This window comes from Sphaeramia orbicularis, chromosome 22 (assembly GCF_902148855.1).
Source record: "Sphaeramia orbicularis chromosome 22, fSphaOr1.1, whole genome shotgun sequence".
Lineage (NCBI taxonomy): Eukaryota > Metazoa > Chordata > Actinopteri > Kurtiformes > Apogonidae > Sphaeramia > Sphaeramia orbicularis.
Genome location: NC_043978.1, coordinates 7,716,554 through 7,738,599, shown reverse-complemented (window position 1 = coordinate 7,738,599; position 22,046 = coordinate 7,716,554). Strand labels below are relative to the sequence as shown.

The 22,046-nt window shown below is 38.6% G+C and overlaps 1 protein-coding gene across 1 annotated transcript in view; it reads right to left on the bottom strand.

The window, feature by feature from the left end:
- Positions 1 to 351: 351 nt before the first annotated feature.
- The window catches only part of slc39a8 (solute carrier family 39 member 8), a 23,026-nt gene continuing 1,331 nt past the window's right edge, over positions 352 to 22,046 (bottom strand). The window contains exons 2-8 of the mRNA XM_030126539.1: positions 19,704 to 19,866; positions 16,772 to 16,941; positions 15,227 to 15,349; positions 11,065 to 11,235; positions 6,566 to 6,773; positions 1,958 to 2,142; positions 352 to 745 (exon numbers count right to left, since the gene is read on the bottom strand). Coding sequence (XP_029982399.1) covers positions 599 to 745; positions 1,958 to 2,142; positions 6,566 to 6,773; positions 11,065 to 11,235; positions 15,227 to 15,349; positions 16,772 to 16,941; positions 19,704 to 19,866 — 1,167 coding nt within the window. The 3' untranslated portion in view covers positions 352 to 598. The remainder of the gene's footprint in view (positions 746 to 1,957; positions 2,143 to 6,565; positions 6,774 to 11,064; positions 11,236 to 15,226; positions 15,350 to 16,771; positions 16,942 to 19,703; positions 19,867 to 22,046) is intronic.

Sequence of the window (22,046 nt, the reverse complement as noted above, 5' to 3'; positions counted from 1 at the left end):
AAGAAAGAAAGAAAGAAAGAAAGAAAGAAAGAAAGAAAGAAAGAAAGAAGAAAGAAGAAAGAAAGAAAGAAAGAAAGAAAGAAAGAAAGAAAGAAAGAAAGAAAGAAAGATAAAAATAATAATATTACCATCTGCACAGAGTAAATTCAAAGGTTATTAAATCAAAACAGAAAAAAACTATAGAAAAAAGTGCCTTTTTTCAGTCAAATCTCTCATTAACTGAACATAAACCAAGTGTCTCCATCCACTGTCACTGATCCAACTCCACGACAGCAGCTGTTTAAGGCTTTAAAGAAGATTTATGGTGGTTGGACGTTGGCAACAGAACTAAAATAAAATCCCAGCAATGTATGAAGACTGAAAAAATAATTTATTGTCTCCTTAAAATAAATTTGACTAGATTTCATACATCAAATGATTGTGAAGATTTCCCTTTTACAGAGTAAACAGTCCACTACATGATGGTCGACACACACAAAGGCTTAAACATTTGGTTTCTTTGTACAGAACATTCACTTTACTTTCCCTTCCAGAAGCAGAAGCAGTTCATCTGTTTTTTATTTGGATTTTTTCGTCCTCTGTTTCCGCATCCTTCCCTCTAGCCCAGGTTGATGTTTCCTGCGAACATGGTGATGAGTAGGATGATGGTGAAGCCGGTGAGGAGGCCAGCGTTCTGGATCAGGAAGAAGATGATCTTGGAGGAGGTGTGTTCCTGTTCCTGTGCTATTCTGTCCATTTCTGGAAACTGAAACCAACAACAACAACCAGCTAAGTCACTTTAAAGTCCTGCTACTCATGTGTAGGACTCAAAGCAAATCTGCTCCAGAATTACCTGCATGTATTCTGTTTAATTCCACCTTAAAACTGCAGAATTATAACACACAACAATAATGAATGTGAATCAGAATACATCATATATTAACCGTTTAACCCCTGACGTGTCTGTGGTGAGCGTTCTGAATGCATGGTTTATTTTAAATATTCAGAAAAATTCAATAGGAAAACTTTTCAATCATGCTGATAGAATAGACCTCGTTCTTTCCATAGACATCTGAGCATGCTCAGTTCACCCCCTGCCACCTGTGGAATGGGGGGGTAAAACACAGAGCAGTGAGTGAGACCAACTCACTATAAAAATAGACTGCTTCCTCATTCTGGGATCTAATCTACTCTAATCTAATCTAATCTAATCTAGTCTAATGTAATGTAATCTAATATAATATAATGTAGTCTAATCTAATCTAATCTAGTCTAATATAATATAATAATATAATCTAGTCTAATATAATCTAATCTGGTCTAGTCTAATCTAATCTAATCTAATCTAATCTAGTCTAGTCTAATCTAATCTAATCTAATATAATCTAGTCTAACATAATGTAATCTATTCTAGTCTAATCTAATCTAATATAATCTAGTCTAGTCTAATATAATCTAGTCTAATCTAATCTAATCTAGTCTAATATAATCTAATATAGTCTAATCTAATGTGATTTGATCTAATCTAATGTAATCTAATCTAGTCTAGTCTAATTATAATATAACCTAGTCTAATGTAGTCTAGTCTAATCTAATCTAATCTAATCTAATCTAATGTAGTCTAATCTAATCTAGTCTAGTCTAATCTAGTCTAATCAATCTAATCTAATCTAGTTGAATCTAATCTAATCTAGTCTAATCTAATCTGATCAATCTAATCTAATCTGATCTAATCTAGTCTAATTTAATCAAGTTTTATTGTTCTGGATGTCTGAGTTTCTAATCCAGACTAATCAAAATTTTCATAAAAACTGCATATATTTGACTAACTTTCAATTAAAAATAGTAAAAATGTTAAAAATAAAGACCAGGAAAATGACAGAAACTAAAAGAATCTGTGAAACCGTCAGTGGTTCCTGATCCTGTGGGTGTATTTGTAGGATCGTTTCTTCCATGTGCGGAGCTGAGGTAAACTCACCATATCTGCCAGTGCGATGTACAGGAACATCCCACCTGCGATGGCAAAGATGGCGTTGGGGGCGAAGCTGCTCCCGAGCAGAATGCCGAAGATAAGGCCGATGTAACACAGAGAAGAAGAGAGAAGGTTGAAGAAGATGGCCTGAGGGACGCTCATACCGGAGTTGAGGAGGATGACGAAGTCACCTGTAGGAAGAAACCAACGCCATCAACACACAAAGATCTGTACCATGTATGTGGACCCATTGAATCCAGGTGTTTCTTTTCTAACAGGGGTCTGGGACATCAAACAATAATGGCTAATGTCAGAATATAGTTTTATATTATGGGATAAATATCATTGCATTGTTTAGTTTGGGTTCAATTATTATCTTTGTTTCCAAAATGCCTCAGAGATGGTTTGGACTTAATTTCTCTCAACATTGATTTTGGGTTGTTTTTTTTTTTTTTATCCATGATTTCAAATGTTTTTCCTCTAAATTAAATAACTTGTAATTAATAATTTTCTACCACAACTAGCCATCTACTTTCTTCACATCTGACTGAGGACCCTTCTGACCCTTCCTTCCTGTCCTCTGTCGAGAACAGACGTGTTTCTGAGCTGTCCTTGCCTTCGTCTTTTTTTTCTCCTGCTTTTGCCTCTGCGTCTTGTCTGACTTTGTCTTTGGATCCCCTGCTTGCTGTACTCCCGAACAACAAAATTATGGAATTGATCAACTGGTCACTCAGTGCAATTGACAAGATTTTTTTCACCCAGGAACAGGGGCCCGGGGGAGCCCGCCTGCCCTGACAGAACTTTTGCAGTATGCGATCGACACTTGGAGCAACTGGAGGTAGTACGGCTGTCGGTTCTGTCAGTGGAGGATATTGAGGATATTTACCTATTTGGATTTCTGATAACAGGACACCTTCTAATTGGTCTTGGAGTTGCCCTGGTTTATCGCAAAGTTGGAAAGACAGCAGCACACATAGAGACCCCTCTGCTGTCTATCGAAATTAAGGAGCACTTTGGAGCAGTTAGTGACAACGTGAAGGTATTACAGCGGATGGTGGCACAGTCGGAGGATTGCGTGTGAGACCTGGCTGGACGAGCTGTGGATTCACACAAAAGCTGGATTACATCTCTGGACAGACCGTGGATGAGCTCCAGCAAATCGCAGGACTGAGGGAAAAGTGGACAAACTGTGCAGGAGGATCTACCTGCTCTGAAGTGAGGAGTTAATGCTGAGGCCCGGTTATAACAAAAATGAAGTTATAACTAAATAAATTAAGCAGAAATCCAATCATTTTTCCCCGTTTAATTCTGTTTCTGTAAAGCAGTTGGAGCCACTCTGGTCTACTCTGTTCCTTTGCAGTCCAAACATCCTTCCAAGGCCAAGACACAAGACTGAATGAACTGGTAAGGACAGAAGTCTGAGTCTCTTATTTTTCAGACACAAACAGACTTTCACGGACTCACCACATACAAGCATTTAAACACCCCCCCCCCCCCCCCCCCCCCCATCTCCGTGTGCCTCACAACATTCTTCTTCTCTTCCTGTCCCCCTCCCACAACCAAATCCATTGAAAAAGTTCCATCACGTGACCATGTGTACTGTGTTTATACTGTCTTATGTATGTGATGTATGTGCTTGCTTCACTGTAATTCTTTCGAAGGGTTTGTGTTGGGCGCATGAGCACGCAGCGACCAGCAGTGAGCGAGAAAACAAAACAAAACAAATCTACCCACGGGTATAAATAAAGTTACCTTGAACCTTGAAGAAAAATCTACCATTACACTTTAAGCAAATATTGATGTTTCTAAACTATATGGACATAAATATTGGGACACATCATGTCTACGGCTGTAAGATTAACCTGTTCATGAGGATTTGAGATAAAAACATGATATTTCTCATTACTGTTCTGTATCTGTTTTGTTGTGAGTCTTCTGTATAAGGACATGGACACTTTTGTATACCGTGATGAGATCAACACATTTATTAAGTGGTTTGACAAAAACCATCTGGTTTTAAATGTGACAAAAACACAAGAGATGGTTCTTGACCCGAGGCAAGTGACCACACACAAGCCAGTGGTCATTAAAGACCAGACTGTCAATCATGTGGCCACATACAGAAACCTAAAGACCATGTCCATAACCGTCTTTGCTGGAAACCACACACAGAAAACTTGTGCAATAAACTGCAGCAAAGATGGTAGTTTTTGAGACAACTGAGGCTGTATGGGGTCAGCAAGCAGATTGTGCTGATTTTTTACAGAGCTATTTTAGAGAGCCTCATCAGATTTGGCATCACAGCCTGGTACGGCAACTTATCAGTCCAACTGAAGAACAGGCTGGACAATACGCACAAAACAGCAATGAAGACTATAGGTACTAGTGGAATTGTACCCGTGGGGGCATTGTACGATAGCACCCTCCCATGGTGCAACAGCGGCATTGTACCCGTACGCCCTCTGGTCTGTGGTGAGCTGGGACCCTGTTAAAATCGCTCAGCATACCACACAACATTTGAATACGGACATAAAACTGTGCCTAGCAGATAGTCAGGTAATGTTTCTATTCATTTGGTGAGTTTGGCGGCAAGCGGGTCTGTGAAGGCTGAGGAAAACCCGTACAAACGCCCTCTGTGCTGCAACATCGATAGGATACGAGGACACGGGGGCAGGGCTGATTAGTAGTAGGATGAGAAAATATCAGCCCATAGATAATCTGTGGAACCAGTCGGTCATGAAACAAGCAACAAAAATCTCTTCAGACCCAACTCATCCACTGTCCTCCGAATATGAACTTCTTCCAACAGGAAGAAGATTTCGTATGCCAAAGTGTAAAACTAACTGCCTCAAGTTATCGTTTATCCCAGCGTCCATTAAGCTGCTGAACAATGTTAAAAACTAGTGCAATAGAGCAATGTGCAACAAACACACAGCACTTTAGCACTTTTTCCTTTTTTTTCCTCTGCACTTGAGGCGTCTCTACATGTTCTGCGTTGTGATTGTCAAATGCAGTCCATGTCTGTTTTATATGACAGACTAACTGTCATGGTTATAATGTGTCCATGTCATGATGTTTTTTATCTTGTCTTGTGAAGCAATTATATGTAGCGCTGTGCCCAAGATGAATTTCCCTCAGGAGACAATAAAGTTTATTTTACTTTACTTTGCTTTATCCAGATTCCTGTTAGAAGAGAAACACCTGAATTCAACGTGTCCGCATACTTTGGATAGAAACTTGCTATAACAGTTTCATGTTGTATGTTTTTTCTTATACATTTAAACTAAAAAAGACCTTGATTAAAAAAAGAGTAACAATAAATATAAGATAAAAACTGGGAAAATCCTGTAAAGCAGATGTTTTGTTGTAATTCTGTGATTCTGTCAGCAGAGGGCGACACCTGTACAAGTTCTACATCAGTCCTTCTGTTATAAAGGAAAACAGTCTGATCTAAACCCCTACAGTCTACCACATTTACTTCTTTTAACCCCCCCCCCCCCCCCCCCCCCCCCCCCCCCCCCCCCCCCCCCCCAGGGAAGGAAAGGGGTATTGTTTTTGGTTCAGTTTGTTTGTTTGTTTGTAGTAGGAAACTTTAGTAGCAAAATTACTAATTAATTCTTACCAAATTTGGTTTATAGATTGCCTGTGACCCAGAATAGATGTGATTACATTTTGGGAAAAGTAGGTCAAAGTTCATATTTTTTATTAATTTCTAAAATCGTGTTGTTGTTTTTTTTCCCCCCCATTTACTTAAGATGGGAGAAATGTCAAATCACTATAAAAACATTCAATTTTAACTCAAATTACTTAAAACATTGCAGAGGTATAGAGATTTATTAATAATAATATGATAATTTTAGACATCACTCTGGAAAATACCAAAGTGATAGCTTGTTTTTGAAATATTTCATTAATTTTTAACATCTTTTTCTTTTCCCATTTACTTATAATGGGCAAAATTTCAAATGTTTATAAAAACATTAATTTTGTTTCAATTTACTTCAAACTTGGCACAGACGTAATTTTTATATTTAACAAATATTGAATATGGATGAAAGACTTGATGCCAAACTAAACTACAATACATGTGAGGGGCGGAGTTTGTTGTGCCTGGAACCACTTCTTACCTCCACCAGGGAGGTTCTGTTTTCATCGGGGTTTGTCTGACTGTGTGCAAGACAACTCAAAAAGTTACAGACGAATTTGGATGAAATTTTCAGGAAATGTTGATACTGGCACAAGGAACAAATGATTACATTTTGGTGCTGATTGAGGGGGTGATCTGCCTTGGCGGAGGTGTGTGCTCTCCAAGTGCTGCTCTACTTTTTTTTCAAGTTTTGACCGTGGAACTGCTTTATGGAGTTAAATAGGTGTTAAAAAGCAGCTGGACTGATTTAAAATAATCCATACATGAAAGAGTTAAACATTAAATCCAGTATCAAAGTGTTTTTCCCTTATTATTATTTTTTTTTTTTTTTTCTTCAGTTATAGATTCATTACATTTTCTACACGTTTTTTCCCAGTTGAAGGCACATGACCAGGATGTGTCATGTGACCAGGATGTGTCATGTGACCAGGATGTGTCATGTGACCCTGGCGTCAGCGCTCTCTTACCGAGCTCATGTGGAAACTCCTCACACACGATGGCGGTGGACGTGCTGAAGCCGGTCAGCACCGACACGGTGAACGACGCCCCGATGGCCAGGCCATCGATGAAGTTGTGCAGCCCGTCGCTCAGGGTGATCATCCACGCCACCGTCTTGATGCTGGCGACGCGTTTCCCTCGCAGCCAGTGACACCTGACGTCCGACACCTGGACGTCCTGTAGAGACAGAAGACGGTCACTGAGTCACCTGAAAGCTCAAAGGTCAAACCCAGCCTTCCCACAATGAGACCAAGGTTCTAATAGTTTTGGATTTTTTATTCTAGTTTAATTTTATTTAGTTTTGACTTTTTTTTCTCTAATTCAGTTAGTTTTAATTCATTTTTAGAGCAGGTTTGATAGTTTTTATTAGTTTTTTTCATTATTTTCTTTCTTTTTTTCTTTTTTTCCTTTTTTTCTCCTTTTTTCCCTTTTTTTTCTTTTTTTTTCTCTAGGTCTGGGTCAAGGTTCTAATAGTTTTGGATTTTTCATTATAGTTTAGTTTTATTTAGTTTTGATTTTTTTCTCTAATTCAGTTAGTTTTGATTTCTTTTTAGAGCAGGTTTGATAGAATTTATTAGTGTTCGTTAATTTCCTTCTTTTTTCTTTTTTCTTTTTTTTTTCCTTTTTTTCCATTTTTTCCTCCTTTTTTTTCTTTTTTTCTCTAAGTTTGGGTCAAGGTTCTAATAGTTTTGGATTTTTCATTATAGTTTAGTTTTTTTTAGTTTTGACTTTTTGCTCCAATTCAGTTACTTTTAATTAGTTTTTAGAGCAGGTTTGCTAGTTTTTATTAGTTTTCGTTTTTTTCTAAATGCTTAGTTTTAGTTTAGTTTTATTATATCTTTTCTCTTCTTCTCCGTCGTATTCAAATAGAGACCACAAGTCTCTATTTGAGACTTGAATATCGTATGGTGCCAGCAGCTAAAATTGCTACTGGGAAATAAATCCATTTCATATCAATCTGACATTGACAAGGGTGAAAACGAAGGGAATTTTATCCATAATTTTTATACGTTTTACTTAGTTTTGTAAGCACACAATACAGTTTCAGTTAGTTATCGTTTTTTTCTTTTAATTCTAGTATATATTTATTTCAGTTAACGAAAATGTTTTTTCAGTTCTAGTTTTCATCATTTCGTTGGTTTTCATTAATGATAATAACCTTGCTGGACACAGGCATGTTGGATTTTTGTGTGTTTGTTTTGGGATCTTTTTTTTTTCTGAAATGCTGTATTTTCTGAAATTATTATATGAAAATATTGTCACGTTTTGCTGAATGTTCCATGTTCTAAGGCAGTGGTGCCAAACATACGACCCATGGACCAAAACCGGCCCCCCAAAAAGGTCTAATCCGGCCCATAGGGTGAATTTACAAAATGCAAAATTTACACTTAATGCATTAAAAATCAATTTTCGTTTCATTTCATTCATCATTTATCACCATTTACTCTAATTTTATCCTCTGTATTTAGCATTTTTCCATGTAAATCATGTATTTTCTATATTTAATTCACTGATCACGTAGATGCTCATAGAAGCTCAGAGTAAAGTTGATGCTTATTCTATTAGAAACAGAGTTTACGTTATTAGTTTGTTGATTTATTATTGATTTATTATTCACTTCTGGTCAATTTAGTCATTATTTTTGGCTGTTTTTGTTCAATTTGTTGCTTATTTAACCCTTTTCGACTTTATTTTAGTACATTTTTTGCTTATTTTTGTCCACATTGTTTATTTTGTAGGTTTTTTATTTTATGTATTAATAAATATATAAAACCCAGTGTGTCCATCCGCTGTCATTGATCCAACTCCATGGGTGTGACTGGGGGAATCAATGTTGGAGAAGATGACGGTGTTTCCACGGTAACTACGGAGCCTCTGAACGTCTACATATGGTCATATCTGATGACCATGAAAAGATGAAGAACTGTATTTTACACCAATTATTCACATGTATTGATAGAATTAGTGGATCAACAGGTATTAAACAGTTTAGATCAGTTGATGCTTTTGGTCAGTGGTGGATGTTTTGGGTCTTTCAGAGTTAAAAGCAGCGTAAACCTCAGTTCCACCTTTAAACAGATCCTGTTTACTGCTGCTTTAATCAACAAAGTGTGTCCACTTAAAATCACCAACACTGACCAAACGGAACCGATACAGAAAACTCCACCACAGGAAATGCCTTCGTCTTGTAGATTCACAACTGAACTCCACTTCCAGAGATAAAGGCATGAGTGTTATTAACGGGAACCTGAGAATAGGAGGGGGTGGGGGGGGTTGGGGGGGTATCTAAACAGAGCCTCTGGGACATAACACCCCCTTTTATTAGCCTCAAGACAACAAGGGGTCTTTGTGCTCCGGTCACACAGATCCAGCTTTTACCAGCGGAGGAAGGAGCTGGGTCCAAAACCAAAACCAAAGACAAAACCACACTCGTCTGCAGCACACGAGGGAATACACAGTTAAACATTAACAATCATTCTAATAAACACGCATCGACAAATGTCTCTGAAACGCAAACCAAACACCTGAACTCAGGCAGGTGTCACTTTCAAAGGTTTTCAATCACTTTTTAAGAACAAATAATAAAAAATGTCCATAAATTTTCACTACATTTGAATGAATGAATGAATGAATTTGTTTTGGTTTGTACATTAATCATTTCACTTAGTACAATAATCGTAATAAACATAAAAACCAAAAAAATAAATAGGCCAGAAGTAAAAGTGGATTTTTTTGCCTTTCCTTTTCACCTGATCCACCGCTTACATGAAGTTCAATGTGTACTGCATCGAGCAGTCACACCATAAAAAAAAAAAAAAATCAACAACAAAAAAGGAAAAAAAGGAAAAATTCAAAGTTAGGACCCTCTACAATGGCATCCACAGGACACGCCTCCTTAAGTACAGATGATGTGTGTGTATGTACACTTAATCGCCACAGTCTGTTCTTTTCAGATTTCCTCTAAATATAAATAAACTATTAATCTAATAAGCTTTTTTCCCCATTGATTTTAATAATATGGATCCAAAATGATGCCAAATTATGGTGTTTTTTGTCAAATGAAGACAACAAAGAGCAAAGAGTCACTTGTTTTCTGAGTTTATGAAACTCACTCAGGGCTAAAAAGGGAAAAAAGAAAAATGGAAGAAAATGTTTTGAAGATGAGCTTTAAACTGTGGATGTATGGTCTATTTCTGCAGCAGGATACAGAATAAAATCTAACAATCCACCTGAGAATTAATGCATCTCCAATGCTCCGATTTCAGAATGAGATATGAATAAGGTAAATTCAGTTTAAGTCTGTAAGAGTCAAGCATCTATTGGCCACTAGTGGTATTACACTTGAAGACGCCTTGGCCTTTGGGAGGGACATTTGTTGTTTGTGATCGTGGGTGTGAGTGAACCTGATGGCGTCATGTGTTTTGGGGTCATGAGGATCGTGGTTAAGGTGCGTCTCTGATAGAACAGGACGACGCATCAGCAAATCTGTATCAAACTGAATACCATTACCTGCGGACTGATAAGACGTCAGGACACGATCAGTGCGGTTCACGGCTTATCTGAAACACTGAGCTACTCCTGGGATAAAAAAAAAAAAAACACTGAATGACTGTGGGTTTATCAGAACAGGCTTTAAACAAACAGTGTGAAGTTCCACTCAGTCAAAACAAGAGCTGACAAGAGCTTCCGTTATTACTGTTCACAACAAACAGGACGACGTGCACACGCTCATTTCCTCTCAGACCACCTGACGTACAGAACACTAAAAGATAACCACGGCATTTTCACTCAGTCGTGACAGAAAAGTGTCGAGCGCTGCCGCTTTAACTGTCATCAATATGGAAACGACTGCAAATCTGGTACGAAGGTGAGGAAGAAGAAGATGAGTGAGGCTAACGATGAACGTTCTCATTAAACTGAAGCTGAAACTGAAACTAAAGTTTTTAAATGAATTTTTAACTTTTAAACCCCTGAAGCAACTTCAGCAGCAAAAAAACCCACAAAAAATTACAATTAATTGGGAAAATTAAGCCAAAAAATTCACAAATTAATCAAAAATAATGAACAAAATAACACAAATTACAAAATAGCAAGAAATGAAGGAGAAAAAAAATCAATAAAATGAGGAAAAATGAAGAAAAACACACATTGAATAAAAAAGGACACCAATATGACATTAAGATTAATTAAAAGTAAACAAAGTAATAAAGAAAATCAATAAAGTTAGCAAAAATTAAGAAAAAATAAACACATTGAATAAAAACGGACACAAATAAACATTAAGATTAAATAAAAGTAAACAAAATAATTTTTTTTAAAAAATCAATAAAATTAGCAAAAATGAAGAAAAAATAAACACACTGAATAAAAACGAACACAAATAAACATCAAGATTAATTAAAAGTAAACAAAATAATTTAAAAAAATCAACAAAATGACCAAAAACTGAGCAAACTCGTGCCATTACCTGCACTGGTGTGGTGTTTGCGTGCATAAACTCTGGACTCGGGCTGCTCTTGTCTGTTGCGATGGCGTTGATTCCGGTCAGAATGATGGAGTCCTTCTTCTCTGCGATGTTTCCGTTGTGTAGAGAGTTTTCCTGATGATGTTCGGATGGAGTGAAGTGACTGTGGCCGTGCTGAAGGTGAAGCACACGAGGAAGAGGAGAATGTAAGACAGAGGTCACTGAAGGTCAGTAAAGGTCAGTAAAGGTCAGGAAAGATCAGGAAAGTTCACTAAAGGTCGACTGTAATGAAACATTTAACTCACTGTAAATGAGTCTTTAAAACAGGATTTTAATGGTAACAGATGTGGGGTCTGTCCCTCTAGACCAGGGCTGTCAAACTCATGTTAGTTCAGTTCCACATTCAGCTACATTTGATCTGCAGTGGGCCGAACCAGTAAAATAATAACAGAATAATACAGAAATAATGTCAACTCCAAACTTTTCTCTGTGTTTTAGAGAGAAAAAGCAAATTTACATTATGAACAGGTTCACATCTACAAACTATCCTTTCAAACAATGTGAATAACATGAACAAAGTGAAAAAATAAGTGTAATTTTAACAATATTCTGCCTCAGTTTATCATTTCCACATGTACATTAGAACGTACAGATCACAGTGGATCTACAAACACAAAACATTTAATAACAGACAGAATATTGTTAAAATTGTACTTACTTCTCTTAAGACATTTCAGGTTGTTCATATTTGTTCAGGTTACTGACTTTTTTTTTTTTTTGCAAAATTATACTTTGTTTTATTGTAAATACATGAAAATATTTACATTTACAAAGAGAAAAAATTGGAGTTGTCATATTTCTATGTTATTATGATCGTATTTGACTGAATCCTGCCCACTGGAGATTGAATTGGTCTGAATGTAGAACCTGAACTAAAAGGACTGTTCATATCTTCAGTGTAATTTCTGCATTTCACGAATTCATCCCAAGGGCCGGACTGGACCCTTTGGTGGGCCGGATTTGGCCCCCAGGCCACATGTTTGACACCTGTGATGTAGACCATCTCATAATGTAGATTTACTTTTTTCACTCCTAAACATAGAGAAAAGTTTGGAGTTGACACTATTTCTACTTTATTCTGTTTTTATTTTACTGGTCCGGCCCACTGCAGATCAAATGTAGCTGAATGTGGAACTGAACTAACATGAGTTTGACAGCCCTGAACTGTGTCATCAGGTATTCTACCCAGAATGTTAAAGTGCCAGTTCAAAGGGAAAATTAATACTCGTGATTTGTTCAATCTCCTTTTGAATCTTTTTCCAGAAATCTTGTATTTTTGGACAGTCCCAGAATATAAGTCACCCAGTGCTCCACACTCCCCCCAGCACAATTCACAGGTGTTATTGGATTTTGACATAATGTGTGGGGTGTTCAAATACCGCGTGAAAAAAATGTCTTATCAAATAAACTGAAACTCTAAAAGTCCACCTTTATAGACACACACACACACACACACACAATATATATATATAATTAAAGTTATTATTTAGACCAGTGTTTCTCCACCTTTTTTGACCAAACCCCTTTACGTCATCATGATCTTCCTACGCTTATGAGGAACTCATATACTGTATGTTGCATAATTAACACCCCCCTTGCGACTGGTGTGTGCGGGGGGCAGAGCTCAATTTAGTGCCGCAATGTACCATATTGCAGCAGACCAGCGGGTTTGGGGGGGGGGGGGGTCAGTGTTACAGAAATTCACCATTGACATAACATGCCACTTGATATTGATACTTATACTAACACCCCCATCCCCCATTTCAGCCTCAGCCCCCACCCACCTCCACCCCCACTTCCTCATTCCAACCCCCCCACCCCCCCGACAGTGTCCCAGCGCCCCCTGTTGAGCAACGCTGATTTACACTTTAAGAGTCAGACAATATTTGTTAATTATTTATGTTTTTCACCCAAACTTTAAAAATAAACACTAAAAGAATATTTGCATAGTTTTTTTGTTTTTTTTTACATCAACCACTGTACTCAGTACATTAATCGTAATAAACATAAAAACCAAAAAAGGAATAGGCTAGAAGCAAAAGCTTATTTTTTTGCCTATCCTTTTCAACTAATACACTGCTTACCAAGGTTCTAATAGTTTTGGATTTTTCATTATAGTTTAGTTTTATTTAGTTTTGATTTTTTTTCTCTAATTCAGTTAGTTTTAATTCATTTTTAGAGCAGGTTTGACAGGTTTTATTAGTTTTCATTTTTTTTCTAAATGCTTAGATTTAGTTTAGTTTTAGTATTAATTTTAGTTTTGTCGTATCTTTTCTCTTCTTCTCCGTCGTATTCAAATAAATCCCAGACAGGACTCTGCTGCTTTCTCCCAACTTTAGTCTCCATGTTTCCAGGTAGAGTGGGGACCAGAAGACGACTGGAAACCACAAGTTATGGACCGTTAAATATCATATGGTGCCAGCAACTAAAATTGCTACTGGGAAATAAATGGATTTCATATCAATCCAACATTGACAAAGATGAAAACGAAGGGAATTTCATCCATAATTTTTATCCATTTTAGTTAGTTTTGTAAACACACAATACAGTTTCAGTTAGTTATGTTTTTTTTTTCCTTTTAATTATAGTTTTTATTTACAGTCTACTCTCGTTATACCGCCAACCTCCGTTCACGGCCAAATTGGCGGTATAGCGAAAATGGCGTTACAACAGGTTGCGTCCATAATGTGCATGTCTTTACTATATGATGTCTATGCTGCCTCCGTTAACCCGTTCTAATTACGTTTCTAAATAAATCTGGATTCTGTTATGTTGTAAGGGATCATTTAAAGTGGGGAAACATTTTAAGCATTATTATACCGTGTCGGGAAATGACACCCCATCATCTTGAGGCTTTGGCTTAATCCCACGTCCTCTTCCCGACATCCTGACCTACTGAGTGTTCTGCGATAAATGAACGGTGGCCGTTCCGTAGACCTACTCGTAGCTTGTCGCGATCAGCGTCTGGCGCGTTTGTTTCAGTGCATTGTTGTGTACTCGATGGCAATCACGCTGGCGGTATAACGGTCGGGAAATCAATGGTATAAGTGTTGTTTGTGCATGGAACTGGGCTGGCGGATGGCGATAGGCGGAAATGGCGGTATAATGGCGGGCGGTTTAACGAGAGTAGACTGTATTTCAGTTAATGAAAATGTTTTTACAATTCTAGTTTTCGTCATTTCGTTACTTTTCATTAACAATAATAACCTTGCTGCTCACATCAACTTAAATGTGTACAGCGTCGAGCATTCACACCATAATAATAAAAAATAATTTAAAAAAAAGCAACAAAAACATATCTACCATCTCAATTCAATATTTCTGAATAAATTTAAACTTAAGGTACTTTTTTTTTTTTTAAACTTCGCCAAAGGAGTGGATAACTTAAATGCATCATAAGGTCCATCCCATAATTTCACACCCACAGTCCCAGTTCATCTAGACTTCACATTTGTCCCCACTTTAATCCACTCACACATATGAAAATCTCTGAAACTCAAATTACTCTCTCTTAATTCCAAGAACCACAACTGGTATTTGAGACAATACTATTTTTATCCCTCATCTTCCATACACCTATTTAGAAACAATTCTTTATACCTCTTTTTAAATCTATTTATGTTTGTACTTTCCTTTATCTCCTGTTCTAGATTATTCCACAAAGTCACTCCACATCTTGTTATGCACATACTTTTCATTGTTGTTCCTTTGAATACAGTTGGTTCTATTTATTTGTCTGCACTGATATGAAGCTTCCACTTAATTATATTTATTATATTTTCAAGGTGAAACAAAGGTTGAATGGGTGACTTCTGTGACTCGTGTGTTGTTAATTAAACTTCTGTTCCACCTGATGTTTGACTGATCAAAATAACTATTAAAGTGTAATAAATAACCTAGAACAGATACGTTATCAAACCCTGCTTTACTTTATCATACTAAGGTCAACAACTCTGTGTCTCTGAGATTAGGACGCCCATAAAGTGGAATTTTCCAAATGGTAGCAGTAAGAAGCTAAATTAGCCCATAAATCTGACTAATGAGTGCTGATTAATCCAACAGGAGTGGGTCATAAATAAAGTAAAGTTACACCAGCTGACCTTACCTCATGTTCTACACGTAAAGCCATTTTCAGGATCTTCTCCACGAAGAAAAGGGCGTAAAAGCCTCCGAATATTCCCACCGCTTTAGCCACATAGTTATCTGCTTTAGGATCGAAGCCCAGGGCCTGTGGAGTTATGGGTAAAACAGAGTCAGAACCACAGCCAGAAACAGAATCAGAACCAGAACCAGAATAGAGGGCATGCACGTGATGTCACCGCTAGCTGAAGTCACTGCGGTTCTGCCCACGGAGTGGCAGAAAGAGGGAGATGAGTGACAGCGTTGGCTTTAATACTGTTAAACTGAAGAACAATATTTAATAAAAAATGCAGAAGAGCTGTTGTGCGATTGATTGTATGAACAAGTTCTTAAAGCAGTGGGAGCTATCGTTTTACAGACACCAAAAGACAAAGAAAAGAGAAAGAGATGGATCCACAAATCCAGGAAACCAAACCTAGATCTGTGGATCCTGTTTGGTGTCAGCTAACATTCATTTATGCTGTATTTTTGGGTCCAATCAGACCTTAAATGACCTATTGTTTTGGCTAACGTTACTTCTTAGTAAAGCTCTTGGTTTCATGATCAGATCTTTCATGGTTTTTGTCTTCACTTTGTGATTCTGAACCCTGTGCTCCTACATGATTAGTAAACTAACTGAAACTGAGGCTAACCTAGTTTTTCAAATACGGGGATAGTGGAGCATAAAGCTACGACGGAGTATTAGGACCACAGGAGAAAATAAAAACACTTGTCATTACGAGAATAAAGTCATAAAATATGGATATAAAACCCGTAATTTTATGACATTAAAGTCAGATACAAAAAGAATCACAATGTTATGAGAATAAAGTCGTAGTTATAAAAAAAAAACCTCATAATTTAACAAAAATGTCATTCGTTTATGAGATTAAAGTCATCATATTCCGACAATAAAGCCATAATATTACCAGAATAATGTGGGAATTTAAAAACTGGTGTAAATATCTGCTAATTTCCCAGAATCCAGTGGTGCCCTGCTGGTCCACAGCAGTAGTATCTGTGTTGGATAAAGTACTTGATCTGAACTAGACTCAGTAAATCTCCTCAGTCCCAGTAGATCATGCATATATTCACTGGGGTCAGTCCACGGTCTACTGTAAATGCACTTTGGATCAGCTGGTTCTGGGCCCTAGTTTTGGACCCTGGTTGTCAGTGATGATGAAACCATGCATATTTGTTTCAGGTCCAAATAGTGCTGACCCCCTCCACTCTGGATCAGGTCAGGATCCTCCATTTGTGTCCACATGTCAGTGTTCATGGACCACCTGTTCTTTGGTAGCTCGTACAGTTCCATGTCCAGTCCAACTGTCCTTCATTTAATTTCATATTTCACATTTTCCCGGTCTGGCTGTGTTTACTGCTGTACTCTGTCATGTTGAGCAGGTTGGTTTTTGACACTCAGTCTGACTTACAGGGGCATGGCCGGGGGGGGGGGGGGGGGGGGGGGCAGTGACATATGTGCATACCCTCTATTAAAAGTAGGTGTATATTTGTGCGTTTGTGTCCAGACCTCTGGGATGAGCTGGAGGACGGCGTTGGAGAACAGCGTCCCAATGGCCAGGCCGATGAAGTAGGTCAACACTTTAGGGAAGTAGGGCTTCTTAGTGAAGGGCAGCAGCAGGAGGCCGAGCAGAGACGCCAGGTTGATGACGGTGACCGCCAGGAACCCATAACCCCACACTGTCCACCAGGAGACACCAGCGTATGAACATAAAGCACAGGAAAACAGCACTGGGACAGAGAAGACACATTGGACTGGTCCTCGTACATCCACAGTTAGTTTATTTATACTGTTGTCACTTCTTTAACCCTTTAAAAACTACCATTATAACAGGACGCCTGCATTTATTTATGTTGTTTTGCAATAAAAGGACAAGAAAATGTCTTTATTTCCAATTCTTTTGCACTTTTTTCAGGAAGAAATTAACTTTGAACATCTGTCCATGAATTAAAGAAATAAAATGTCAACTATTTTCCATGTGTTCAAACATTTGAGTTTGTCTAGATCATTCTGGGTCCATGTTCTTCTTATGTTTTTATTTTTTTATTTTCCATTCTTTGTTTATTTGCAAAAGCCAATTCTGGTCGACAAGGCCAGAGCAGGAAACAGCGTGAGCACGGACAACAGACGGAGACACAAAGACAGAGATCTCTGTCTGTCCTCCTCCTCTCTGCTCCACCTCATGTCTGTCCTCCTCTCGGTCCTCCTCTCTGCTCCTCCTCCTGTCTGTCCTCCTCTCTGCTCCTCCTCCTGTCTGTCCTCCTCTCTGCTCCTCCTCCTATCTGTCCTCCTCTCTACTCCTCCTCATGTCTGTCGCCCTTCTATCTGTCCTCCTCTCTGTCCTCCTCTCTGTCCTCCTCTCTGCTCCTCCTTCTGTCTGTCCTCCTCTCTGCTCCTCCTCCTGTCTGTCCTCCCCCTCTCTGCTCCACCTCATGTCTGTCCTCCTCTCGGTCCTCCTCTCTGCTCCTCCTCCTGTCTGTCCTCCTCTCTGCTCCTCCTCCTGTCTGTCCTCCTCTCTGCTCCTCCTCCTATCTGTCCTCCTCTCTACTCCTCCTCATGTCTGTCGCCCTTCTATCTGTCCTCCTCTCTGTCCTCCTCTCTGCTCCTCCTTCTGTCTGTCCTCCTCTCTGCTCCTCCTCCTGTCTGTCCTCCCCCTCTCTGCTCCACCTCATGTCTGTCCTCCTCTCTGTCCTCCTCTCTGCTCCTCCTTCTGTCTGTCCTCCTCTCTGCTTCTCCTCCTGTCTGTCCTTCTCTCTGCTCCACCTCCTCTCTGTTCCTCCTCCTGTCTGTCCTCCCCCTCTCTGCTCCTTCTCCTCTTCGCTCATCCTCTTGTCTGTCCTCCTTCTGTCTGTCCTCCTCTCTGCTCCTCCTTCTGTCTGTCCTCCTCTCGGCTCCTCCTTCTGTCTGTCCTCCCCTCTGCTCCTCCTCCTGTCTGTCCTCCTCTCTGCTCCTCCTCCTCTCTGCTCCTCCTTCTGTCTGTCTTCCTCTCTGCTCCTCCTCCTCTCTGCTCCACCTCCTGTCTGTCCTCCTCTCTGCTCCATCTCCTCTCTGCTCCTCCTCCTGTCTGTCCTCCTCTCTGCTCCTCCTCCTCTCTGCTCCTCCTCCTGTCTGTCCTCCTCTCTGCTCCTCCTCCTCTCTGCTCCACCTCCTGTCTGTCCTCCTCTCTCCTCCTCTCTGCTCCTCCTCCTGTCTGTCCTCCTCTCTTCTCCTCCTCTCTGCTCCTCCTCCTCTCTCCTTCTCTCTGCGCCTCCTCCTTTCTGTCCTCCTCTCTCCTCCTCTCTGTTCCTCCTCCTGTCTGTCCTCCTCCTCTCTGCTCCTTCTCCTCTCTGCTCCTTCTCCTCCTTCTCCTCTCTCCTCCTCTCTGCTCCTCCTCCTCTCTGCTCCTTCTCTCTGCTCCTTCTCCTCTCTCCTCCTCTCTGCTCCTCCTCCTGTCTGTCCTCCTCTCTGCTCCTCCCCCTCTCTGCTCCTCTCTGCTCCTCCCCCTCTCTGCTTTACTTTATATTTACAGTCATTTAAATATTACAGTTTTACTCCATTACATTCATTTAACAGGTTTGGAGAAACTTTAAAGACACAACTTTCCAACTTTTTTATTTTCTGATGTTTATAATACTGTAGTAAAATACAGTTTAAGTGAATAAGTTTTAAGGATCTAAAAACTGATAAACTCTTTACTTTTACTTTCTGTGTAATTCCTGTGATGATATACAGAAAGAATCAGAATTAAAGTGTAGTTATTATGGTTTTTACCATTAGTTCTGATAACAAAAAGTACATTTACTCAACTCCTACACTTTACTTTATACTTTTGTTCCTTTAAATATAATATTTTACTCCATTACATCTATTTACCAGCTTTAGTTACTTTTTAACTGAAGATTTGAGACTTTGAATAAACTTTAAAGATGCAATTTTTGTCTTCTGATGTTAATAATAATGTAAAATACAGTTAAAGTGAATAGATCATAGATTTAGCTGTTAACACGCATTTGATATAATTTAAAAACAACAAAATATGATTTTTTTTTTTTTTTCAAGTGTTTAAGGATTTAAATACTGATAAACTTTGCTGCTTTTATTTACTTTCTGTGTGACTCCTGTGATGATACACAGAAATAATTCGGACTAAAGTGTAGTTGTTGTCGTGGATTTCACTGTTTTTCCAGTTCAACAGATGTGTGACCGAGTTCCGAGGTCGGAGCTGAACCCTCGCCTTCGCAGCTGAACGTCGTCCAATCAGCTTCCAGGAAGAAACCACAAAAACAACTGTCGTTCACGTGATAATCGTTTCCTTTTATATCGTTGTGGGGAAATTCGCAGCAGATTCACAACTATAAGGCAACAAACCCCCGTGAACCGGGAATTATCTGGGCTGCGGAGGCGATCAGCAAATAAAGGGGGGGGGGGGTGTGTCTGTGAAAGTGGAGATGAAGCAACTCACCAGTGTAGTCGACAGGCGTCAGGGCTTTGGGGGCAGTGAAGGGGCAGGAGGGCAGCAGCACCTGGGTCAACACGGCCGGACAGATCCTCCCCAGATGTCCCACCGTCAGACCGCTGACGTTACTGAGGTCGAAGATGGACAGGATCTGCTCTGCCGAGGGACACTGGGGGGGGGGGGTGTTAGAGACAGGATTATGAGCAATTAGATTAAAAACTGAAGGAGGAAATGGAACATGAGCGACCGAAAAGAAATATTCAATACTGAGAACCATCACCATTATAGGTGTAAGAAAATATTGGTTCAACAATATATCGTGATATTTCATTTCACAATACTGTATCAATATTAAAAAGTACTGTATCGATATTTTTAGGTATTTATTCAAATGCAGATATGGTGGAAGTTCATTTTTGCTTTTTCATTTTCTTTTTTGCTCATATTTTATTCATCAGGCTATTGTTTAACACTGTTTAATTAAATAATGGTTATTTGAATCATCCTGAAAGCACTTTTTACGGTCTGAGAGGCAGAAGTTAGTTCCTTTGTTGGGACTGAACTAAAATACTGTTCTGATGTTAGCTCTGAACAAACAGAATATGAACATTTGAACAGGATCTAAAACGGTAATGTCTGTAAAACAGAATTTAAATCTAAATGTTTAAGTTTGAACACAGGAAATTTTTGTGACATAGCATTAAATCCTGCTCTGATCGAATAAAAATGTGTTTAGTATTTGTGCAGATTTCTGGTGTAATGCAATTCTTCCAGGAAATTTTATATTTAAAAAAAAATAAACAAAAAAAAGCCTTTTAAACAGTATCATGATATATTGTATCGTGATCCTAGTATAGTGATTTGTATCATATCACCAGATTTTTGCCGATGCACAGCCCTAATAACCAGAAGGTTCAAGGCTGAAGTCTGTGTTCTAATAGACACACACACACACATCTACACACACACACACACACACTACACCTACAGACAGTGGTGGGTTCAGGTCTATCTGTTATCTGACTTTTATGTTAATTCTCAAATATTTGCTTGAAAGTTGGATTTCTAAGTCGTTTGTGGTGCAAATATGTCTCCAAGTGTTCAGTTCAATTAAAAAAAAAAACATAATTTTTAAATTGTTTTTATAAAACAATAACAATATAATATACACACTTATTTATCTACATTTAATAGTGTTTAGTATGTATATTTGGTATAGATATAGAGCTATACATGTGTGTATATTTAGAGCTCACTGTAAAGTCTCTTCCAGTACCTAGAAAACCACTATATAAAACCAATGTATTATTATTATTGTTGTTGTTGTTGTTGTTGTTGTTGTTGTTGTTGTTGTTATTATTATCAAGCAAAGGGAAGAAACAGTAAAAAAGGCTCCATGTTCGGCACACAGCTGGGGTGGGGAGCCATGTCCCCACAGCGGTTTCCACCGTGTTCAAGTGGGCGGGACAACCAGGCACCAGCCACACTGTCAATCCAAAGCAAGCTGCCAGTAGAAATCCACCCCTTTTGCTTGTGCAGATCCCGCCCATCATGTTCAGTTGACCTTACGAGCAGAAGTTTTTGCTTCGCAAAAGATTTTGACACGCAAAACTTTTATACTCACAAATGACTCTGACCTGGAAGTAAGCACCACTTAAACTTCCAAGAAAAACTTTTTGATTTGCAAAAGATTCAGAGGTGCAAAACCTCTGGACTTCCAAACAAAACTTTTAAAATGACAAAACATTTTGGTCCGCAGCAGAAGTTTCAGATTTGAAATGAAAGAAAATGAAAACACAATCGATTTTGTTCAGTTTAGAAATTTGGAAACCTTAATTTTTGTTTCAAAACTATATTTTTAGTTTGCCTTTTTTCCCTTTGCTTGCATAATAAAGACACAAAACTCACTTGGAGAGCGCAGACCTCCGCCAAGGCAGATCAGCCCCCCCCCAGATCACCACCAAAATGTAATCATTTGTTCCTTGTGCCAGTATCAACATTTCCTGAAATTTTCAGCCAAATCCATCCATAACTTTTTGAATTATCTTGCACACGGACAGACAGACAAACATTGGGGGGGGGGCACCGATCTGCCTTGGCGGAGGTCTGCGCTCTCCGAGTGCTTCTAGTTTGTTTATTTGTTAACACTTTAGCAGCAAAACTATTGGTTGAATTCATACTAAATTGGGTTTATAGATTACCAGTGACCCAGAATAAATGTGATTACATTTTGGAAAAAGTAGGTCAAAATTAAAATTTTTTATGAATTTTTAAAATCTTTTTTTTTTTTTTTATTTTACTTATAATGGGCAAAATTTCAAATGTCTATAAAAACATCAATTTTGTTTC